Raw genomic sequence first — 7,989 nt, 5'->3', positions numbered from 1 at the left:
TGTCGCGACTGGTCCCGCACGCACCGGACGCTGTCGGTGGAGTCGGGGCTGCTCCAGGGGCAGGGAAAACCTTGGAATGTCATCACGCAGGAGATGAGGAATGTGATGTCCCGCAAGCCCACGGGCAAGGACTCCACGCTCGTGTGATGGAAAATTGGGATTTTCCCGGCAGCTTCCCGGGATTTGCAGCTCGGGGCAGAGCTGCCCCGGAGTTGTTGCTTTTTCCACGTTTTTGGGATTTTTTTTTTTTCCCTGGATAAACTCCTTTATCCCCAGCCAAATTCCCTGATCCATCCAGGACCATCCCAGCTGCGGGAAAGGACGTGGAAAACGTGGATGAGAAGCAGGAATTGGAATTCCCACGAGCAGAACTCCTTCATTCCTTTTCCAGCTGATCCCAGCTGATTTCCTTGGATGTTGTCCCTCCCTTCTCCTTCCTCCCTGCTCCATCCTCAGCCTGACCCTGGGATGGGAGGGCTTTGGGGTGGCCAAGAATGGGGTTGAGGTGGCCAAGAACAGATTTGGGGTGGTTTAAAGTGGGTTTGGGGTGGCCAAGAGCAGTTTTGGGGTGGGAAAAATGAGGTTTGGGGTGGCAGGGGGGTGTTTGGGGTAGCAAAGGGTGGATTTAGGGTGGCCAAGAGCAGGTCTGGGGTAGCCAAGAAGGTGGGTTTGGGGTGGCCAAGAACAATTTTGGGGTGGCAGAGGAGGGGTTGAGGTGGTGGGAAGGGGTTTGGGGTGGCAGAGAGGGGAAATGGGGTGGCCAAGAGCGGGTTTGGGGTGGCAGAGGGGTGGGTTTAGGGTGGGAAAAAGCAGATTTGGGGCAGCAGAAGGTGAGTTTGGGGTGGCAGGGATGGGGGTTGGGGTGGCCAAGGGCAGGTTTAGGGTGGCCAAGGGCAGGTTTAGGGTGGCCAAGGGCAGGTTTAGGGTGGCCAAGGGCAGGTTTAGGGTGGCCAAGGGCAGGTTTAGGGTGGCCAAGGGCAGGTTTAGGGTGGCCAAGGGCAGGTTTAGGGTGGCCAAGGGCAGGTTTAGGGTGGCCAAGGGCAGGTTTAGGGTGGCCAAGGGCAGGTTTAGGGTGGCCAAGGGCAGGTTTAGGGTGGCCAAGGGCAGGTTTAGGGTGGCCAAGGGCAGGTTTAGGGTGGCCAAGGGCAGGTTTAGGGTGGCCAAGGGCAGGTTTAGGGTGGGCAAGGGCAGGTTTGGGGGGGCCAAGGGCGGCTTTTGGGGGGCCAAGGGCAGGGTTGGGGTGGCCAAAAGTGGGGTTGGGGCTACCAAGGGCAGGTTTGGGGTGGCCAAGGGCGGCTTTGGGGTGGCACTGCTATCATCCCAAAAGCCACCTGGCATCCCAAGACCAACTCCCCTGGAATTTGAGTTCAGCACTGCTCCGTTCCCTCCATCCCTGGAAAATCCTCCTGGAAAATCCTGGATCCAGGAGGGATCCACACCAAAGCTCTGCCTCTTCCCAGTGACCTCCAAAACCGGGGGGGGGATGAAGAAAATCCTTTTTTTTTGTAGGATTTTAAGGACCAGGACAATTCCTTTTCTCCCTTGACAGCCTCCAATTCCACATTATTTTGCTCCATGCCCTTGGAAACAGCGGGATAAAAACAATTCCAAGCTCCCACGGCGACAGGAGAAAGTTTGAAACCTTTAAAAGGAATTTTCTTGTCGGTTTTTTTGGGCTGGTTTTTTTGTTGTTGTTTGTTTCTTTTCCCTTTTTTATTCTTCTCCTCATTAAAACCAAAATCCAGCAATTCCTTGGCAGCCACGGGAAAAGTTCTCCTTGGAGAATTCCTCCTCAACAAAAGCTTGGAGCGTGCCCACATTCCAGCTTTTACACAAAATTCCCAAAGCAAGACCTCAGTGGGGGGGGTTGTTTTGGTGGCTAAGAGGTAGGAAAAAAAAAACCTGGGAAGGACAAACACAAACCCACCCCGTTTTTCCATGGAAAAGGGACAAAAGAGGTCCCAAAAAGCAGGGATTTGGGATTTGCCAGCTCCTTTTTCCTGGGAATTCAGGGGCCTCTCTACCTGTGCAGCCCCGTAGGTTGGGCAGGGGGGGTTTTCCACTCCTTCCCGAGGCTGGAAAAGGATCAGGATGGAAAAATCAGGAAGTGCCTGGAGGATTCTTGGCTTGGGGGGTGGCGGTGCTGTGGAAAAAGAGAGAGAAAGTCACACCCAGAGGCCTGGAAATGTGGAAAATTTTGAAAAAAAAATCCTGAAAAATATGAAAAAAACTTCCCAAAAAAAGAAAAAATATTCCCCCAAAAAGAAAAAAAAATCCCAAAAAATGAAAAAAAAAATTCCCAAAAAATGAAAAAAATTCCAAAAAAAGAAAAAAACTTCCCAAAAAAAGAAAAAAAAAAAAGAAAAAAACTTCCCAAAAAATGAAAAAAATTCCCAAAAAATGAAAAAAAAATCCCAAAAAATGAAAAAAAAATCCTGAAAAATATGAAAAAAACTTCCCAAAAAAAGAAAACATATTCCCCAAAAAACAAAAAAAAATTCCCAAAAAATGAAAAAAAAAATTCCCCAAAAATGCTCAGGATGTGACTCTGCCATGGAAAACACCAGGAATGTTCTGGATGCTCCACAGAGATAAAGGATCCCTGCTTGCTGGGCTGGTTTCTGCTGGGATTTGGGAATTTCCTCCCCTTCCCCAGCCAGATTCCGACACCTCAGGAGAGGCAAATCCAGCCAGGATCTGCTCCAGGATCTTTTAGGAGCTGCCAAGCAGGAATTCAATCCTGCTGCCACTGATTCCTAAGGAATTCTGCCCGGAAAATCAGGATCCAAGCAGCCTCTTCCCAATCCTTACATCCCCACATTCCCAACCCCTTCGGATCCAACAAAACCCCCGCCTTCCACGCAACCAACCCTCCCTAAAAATTCCATTTTTTCCCACTTTTCCCTCGGCAAAGGACGCCGTTTGCTGCCCAAAAATGGGGGGAAAATGCAGGGAATGCTGTCCTAAATAATTCTGGAATTGTTCTCCCGGGATTTTGCCGGATACCTGCGGCCCTGGGCGGCGTTGAGCTGCTCCTTCATGGCTATGGAATGTTTGAGGAGGCTGTCGATGCTCTTGAAGTACACACCGCTGTCAGTCATGTTCTTGATGGCGCTGGAAAAGCGGGAAAAGCGGGAGGAGGACGGAGCTGGAATTCCCGAATTTTCATCCCTTCCCCTCTAATCCCAGCAAATCTCAAGTTTTCGGTGGTTTCCACTGTGGGAAGTTGGGAAAAACCCGCTTTGGAAGCCCTGAAATTGCTGCTAAGAGTTCCCAAATCCCAGCTCTTCCCGTCCTCGTTGCCTGGATGCTGCTCCAGAATTCCAGGAGTTCCCAATCCAATACCTGCAGGCGTATTCCACGGTGTAAATGGCTCCCTGGCTCTGCTCCTCCCAGCTCTGCATGTCTGACTGGGAAAAAAACCACATGGATTAGGCAGCATCTTCCCAAAAAAAAAGCTCTTCCCAAAAAAAAAGGCAGCTGCTCCTCCCTGGGAATTCCCGGATCCTGGGAGGCACCCCGGGCTCCTTGGAATAAAGATTTATTGTGTGTGTGACTCCTTCAGGGGGAAAGTTTGGCTATTTTGGGAATTGCTGGGAAAATTCCAGGGACAATTCCCGCTGTTTTGAGGTGGTTCAGTCCAGGAGCCACCAACGGAGCCTCCGGATATTCCGGAGTCGCATCCAACCGGGATTGGCCCGGCAGGAAGTTGGGATCTCCATTCCTCAGGAGTTCAGCCCTAAAAAACCAGGGAGAAGTTCCTTTCCCAGCACTCCGAGCTCCGTTTTCCTTGGATTTGCCACTCATTTCCCAGCTGGGATTGTCCCAGTGCTCCGGAATGCTCTGGAATTCCAGAGGCTGATCCCTGCCTTTCCCAGCTGGGAAAGGAGCCCTGCAAAGCTCACAGTGCATCCAGAAGTTCTGGAATTTGGATGGAGCTTGGAATTCGTCCCAAATCCTTCCTGCTGCTCCAGGAATGTGGAGTTTGGAAGGATAAAAGGAACAAATCCCTACAGACCTGGCTTGGAGAAATTCCCTGCAGGAGAGGCTCCATGATCCCGGGATTTGCAGCCCCTCAGAGCCTGCGCTGATCCCAGAATCCAGCCTGGGAACTGGGAAGGAATTGTTCCCTGGGAGGAGAAGGGAAGCTCCAGAAAAATCTTGGAGCTGCTTCCAGAGGCTGAAGGGGCTCCAGGAGAGCTGGAGAGGGATTTGGGAGAAGGGCTGGAATTCCAGGACACAGGGAATGGGTTTAAAACTGGCAAAGAGGAATTTGGGCGGGATCTTGGGAAGGAATTCCTGTCTGGGAGCGTGGGGAGAGAATGGGATGGAATTCCCAGAGAAGCTGCGGCTGCTCCATCCTTGGAAGTGCCCCAGGCCAGGCTGGAGAAGGGAAGGCTCCAGGAAAACCTTGGAGCTGCTTCCAGAGCCTAAAGGGGCTCCAGGAGAGCTGGAGAGGGATTTGGGATAAGGAATTCCAGGACACAGGGAATGGATTCAAACCGGAAAAGAGGAATTTGGGCGGGATCTTGGGAAGGAATCCCCGGCTCTGAGCAGAACGGGCTGGAATCCCCAGAGAAGCTGCGGCCTCCCCACCCCACTGGGAGCACCCTGGGATCATGGAAGGCGTGGAGGGTGGGGCGGGACGATCCCACAGCTGCCGCCATCCCGGGATTCCGAGGCTGGAAAAGCGGGAATCTGACTGACCTTGTGCTGGGCCAGCTCCGGGAGGGATCTGCGGACATGCTCCTGCAGCCGGAACAGAGCCACCGAGGGCTCGTTGGCCAGCACGTACAGGCTCTCCGTGAACTTGTCCGTGACTGCCGGGAAAAGCCGGGAATTAGCGGGAAATCGGGATGCACGGGGAGGAAGGGGTGGGAAATCCCCCTCCCGGGGATGTTTCCAGCAGCGAAAGTGTGAGAGTTTGGGAGATTGAAGTGGTGAGGGGGGGATCCAGGGAAATGCATGGAGATGTGTCCAGAGAAATCCATGGAAATCCAGAGAAATCCAGAGTATCTCCATGGAAATCCACAGAAATATCTCCAGAGAAACCCACGGAAATCTCTGCATGGAAATCCCGAGAAATCCAGAGTATCGCCATGGAAATCCATAGAAATAGCTCCATGGAGATCCATGGGAATCCACAGAAAACCATGGAAGTATCTCCAGAGAAATCCATGGAAATCCATGGAAATCTCTGCATGGGAATCCCGAGAAACCCTGACAAATCCAGAGTATCTCCATGGAAATCCATAGAAATACCTCCATGGAAATCCACGGGAATCCACAGAAATCCATGGAAGTATCTCCACAGAAACCCACGGAAATCCATGGGAATATCTCCACAGAAATCCACAGAAATCCATGGAAGTATCTCCACAGAAACCCACGGAAATCCATGGGATTCTCTCCACACTGAGGGTCCCCAAGGTGTCCCCAGGGATGTCCCCAAGGCCCAGAGTGTCCCCAAGGTGTCCCCAAGGCCCAGAGTGTCCCCAGGGTGTCCCCAAGGTGTCCCCAAGGCCCTGAGGGTCCCCAAGGTGTCCCCAGGGATGTCCCCAAGGCCCAGAGTGTCCCCAAGGTGTCCCCAAGGCCCAGAGTGTCCCCAGGGTGTCCCCAAGGTGTCCCCAAGGCCCTGAGGGTCCCCAAGGTGTCCCCAGGGATGTCCCCAAGGCCCAGAGTGTCCCCAAGGTGTCCCCAAGGCCCAGAGTGTCCCCAGGGTGTCCCCAAGGTGTCCCCAAGGCCCTGAGGGTCCCCAAGGTGTCCCCAGGGATGTCCCCAAGGCCCAGAGTGTCCCCAAGGTGTCCCCAAGGCCCAGAGTGTCCCCAGGGTGTCCCCAAGGTGTCCCCAAGGCCCTGAGGGTCCCCAAGGTGTCCCCAGGGATGTCCCCAAGGCCCAGAGTGTCCCCAAGGTGTCCCCAAGGCCCAGAGTGTCCCCAGGGTGTCCCCAAGGTGTCCCCAAGGCCCTGAGGGTCCCCAAGGTGTCCCCAGGGATGTCCCCAAGGCCCAGAGTGTCCCCAAGGTGTCCCCAAGGCCCAGAGTGTCCCCAGGGTGTCCCCAAGGTGTCCCCAAGGCCCTGAGGGTCCCCAAGGTGTCCCCAGGGATGTCCCCAAGGCCCAGAGTGTCCCCAAGGTGTCCCCAAGGCCCAGAGTGTCCCCAGGGTGTCCCCAAGGTGTCCCCAAGGCCCTGAGGGTCCCCAAGGTGTCCCCAGGGATGTCCCCAAGGCCCAGAGTGTCCCCAAGGTGTCCCCAAGGCCCAGAGTGTCCCCAGGGTGTCCCCAAGGTGTCCCCAAGGCCCTGAGGGTCCCCAAGGTGTCCCCAGGGATGTCCCCAAGGCCCAGAGTGTCCCCAAGGTGTCCCCAAGGCCCAGAGTGTCCCCAGGGTGTCCCCAAGGTGTCCCCAAGGCCCTGAGGGTCCCCAAGGTGTCCCCAGGGATGTCCCCAAGGCCCAGAGTGTCCCCAAGGTGTCCCCAAGGCCCAGAGTGTCCCCAGGGTGTCCCCAAGGTGTCCCCAAGGTGTCCCCTGTCCCCAGGGTGTCCCCAGGGTGTCCCCAGGGTGTCCCCAAGGCCAGGGGGGTCCCGCCCGCTGCCCCACGGCCACGCCGGGCCCGTCCCTCGCGTCGCTTTAAGGCCGCCCTCAGCGGGGAGGTGGCCCCGGGCCCCCCCGGCCCCACCGGGCCCCGCGGCCGCAGGAACGGGAAACGCCGCGGTGAGACCGGGAACGGGATCGGGGAGTGGGATCGGGAACGGGGAGTGGAGGCAGCGGTGAGGGACTGGGGAGAAGGAGGGAGGGGGTGCCGGCGGGCCCTCCGGCCTGGGCCGAGCGCGGAGGAGCTCCGGGAGCGGGGGTTTGGAGTGTGGGAAGTGCCGGGAATAGGGATGGGAACGGCGAGGGGAGCCCAGGAATAGGGATAGGGTTGGAAAGGGCAAGGGGACCCCAGGAACAGGAAGGGAGAAGGGATCCCAGGAATAAGGATGAGGAGAATAAGAGGGACCCCAGGAATAGGATGGGAATGGCGAGAGGGTCCCCAAGAACAGGGAGGGATCGGGAACCCCAGGAAAAGGGATAGGGACAGAAGGGGGGATCGCAGGAACAGGGATGAGGAGAATAAGGGGGACCCCAAACCCTACTGCAGTTTGGGGGTCACAAGCGCTCGGGCTCTGTCCCACATGTCCCTGTTTTTCCCCCTTTTCCCAACCCATCCTTGTGCCGGGAAGGTGAAGGAGCAGGCGGAGGTGTCGGGAAGCCCCCCTTGGAGCACGGGACCCCCCGGAATTGGGTGGAAAAAGGGGGAAAGCAGGGAAAAGGCAGCGGAGGAGCTGGCGGCCACCGGGGACACGGGGGACAGCGGGGTCCCCTCGGCGTGTCCCCAGCAGGATCGGGACGTGGCACTCCCGGAATGCGGGGACGGTGAGTCTGGGAATGCTGGGGGACCAACCGGATCCGGGATCCTCCTGGAAAGCGGCATCTGGCTGGGTCTCACGTGGAATATCCTGAGCTGGAAGGGACCCACCGGGATCATCCAGCCCGGGACACCCCAAAATCCCCCCCACGGGTGATCCCGACCTTCCTGGATTGCAGGTGGAGCCGAGACCCTGCGGAATTCCTCGGCTGCTTCCAGGGATTCCCAGAGCAGCAGCGAGCCCCCGGCTCTGGATGGTGAGTGGGGCACAGAGGGAGAAATCCCCGGGATCTCTCATCCCAAAAAAAAAAAGCTGGGAAAGAGCCTCAAACTGCTGCCATAACGTGGCAAATCCCATTCCGATCCCAATCCCAAACCTTGGTGCTGACTCCTCCTGCCAGCCCTGAGAGGTCGCTGCAGCTCCACGCTGGAATTGGAGATGGGAATCTCATTTTCCCTGGATTTTTCCCAGTTAAACTGTGGATCAGAGGCTGGAAAGACTTTGGGATTCCCAAGTGGAGCCCATCAAGGATGGGAAATATGAGGATCAGCCTGGATTATGGGGATTTATGGCGTTAATGCCACATTCC

The 7,989-nt window shown here is 56.1% G+C and overlaps 3 protein-coding genes and 1 long non-coding RNA gene across 6 annotated transcripts in view; 3 read left to right on the top strand and 1 right to left on the bottom strand.

Annotated features, from left to right (window-relative positions):
• The window catches only part of TMEM221 (transmembrane protein 221), a gene marked incomplete at its 5' end in the record, with an annotated part of 1,806 nt that extends 1,161 nt beyond the window's left edge, over window positions 1-645 (top strand). Inside the window, 2 exon segments of the mRNA XM_017727514.1 lie at window positions 1-11; window positions 13-645. The exon segment at window positions 1-11 is cut by the window's left edge and continues 375 nt beyond it. Coding sequence (XP_017583003.1) covers window positions 1-11; window positions 13-147 — 146 coding nt within the window.
• Window positions 646-920: 275 nt separating this feature from the next.
• On the top strand, window positions 921-1,901 carry LOC108445013. Its single transcript, XR_001859741.1, has 2 exons — window positions 921-1,149; window positions 1,276-1,901. It is a non-coding gene; the product is annotated as an uncharacterized LOC108445013 (long non-coding RNA).
• BORCS8 (BLOC-1 related complex subunit 8) lies at window positions 1,534-5,409 on the bottom strand. Of its 3 annotated transcripts, XR_001859740.1 has the most exons (5): window positions 4,708-5,170; window positions 3,346-3,410; window positions 3,007-3,114; window positions 2,025-2,143; window positions 1,534-1,902 (listed from the first exon to the last, which is right to left on the bottom strand). XR_001859740.1 is itself a non-coding variant. In XM_017727512.1 (4 exons), the coding sequence occupies exons 1-4, from the start codon at window positions 5,068-5,070 to the stop codon at window positions 2,101-2,103; spliced, it is 579 nt and encodes a 192-aa protein (XP_017583001.1). In that variant the 5' UTR covers window positions 5,071-5,167; the 3' UTR covers window positions 1,534-2,100. The 3 variants fall into 3 exon arrangements, 2 of the variants coding, with proteins under 2 accessions (XP_017583001.1, XP_017583002.1); XM_017727512.1 differs by having other exon boundaries at window positions 1,534-2,143; window positions 4,708-5,167; XM_017727513.1 differs by lacking the exons at window positions 1,534-1,902; window positions 2,025-2,143; window positions 3,007-3,114 and adding an exon at window positions 3,126-3,216 and having other exon boundaries at window positions 4,708-5,409.
• Window positions 5,410-6,518: 1,109 nt separating this feature from the next.
• Window positions 6,519-7,989, top strand: part of RFXANK (regulatory factor X associated ankyrin containing protein) — a gene marked incomplete at its 5' end in the record, with an annotated part of 7,748 nt that continues 6,277 nt past the window's right edge. Inside the window, 3 exons of the mRNA XM_008644994.2 lie at window positions 6,519-6,761; window positions 7,215-7,407; window positions 7,579-7,656. Coding sequence (XP_008643216.2) covers window positions 6,519-6,761; window positions 7,215-7,407; window positions 7,579-7,656 — 514 coding nt within the window. The remainder of the gene's footprint in view (window positions 6,762-7,214; window positions 7,408-7,578; window positions 7,657-7,989) is intronic.

Source organism: Corvus brachyrhynchos, unplaced genomic scaffold (genome assembly GCF_000691975.1).
Source record: "Corvus brachyrhynchos isolate BGI_N302 unplaced genomic scaffold, ASM69197v1 scaffold212, whole genome shotgun sequence".
Taxonomy (NCBI): Eukaryota; Metazoa; Chordata; class Aves; order Passeriformes; family Corvidae; genus Corvus; species Corvus brachyrhynchos.
Note: the sequence above shows the minus strand (reverse complement) of the source record. Positions and strands in the feature narration are given on the sequence as shown.

What these genes read in the sequence shown, in the direction of transcription:
- BORCS8 (XM_017727513.1), bottom strand. Translation starts at nt 5,400, where the DNA reads ATGGATTTCCGTGGGTTTCTGTGGAGATACTTCCATGGATTTCTGTGG. An exon ending in CGGAGCTGGCCCAGCACAAG is followed by an intron (nt 3,411 to 4,707) that starts GTCAGTCAGATT and finishes TTTTTTTCCCAG; the next exon opens with TCAGACATGCAGAGCTGGGA. An exon ending in ACCGTGGAATACGCCTGCAG is followed by an intron (nt 3,217 to 3,345) that starts GTATTGGATTGG and finishes AACTTCCCACAG; the next exon opens with TGGAAACCACCGAAAACTTG.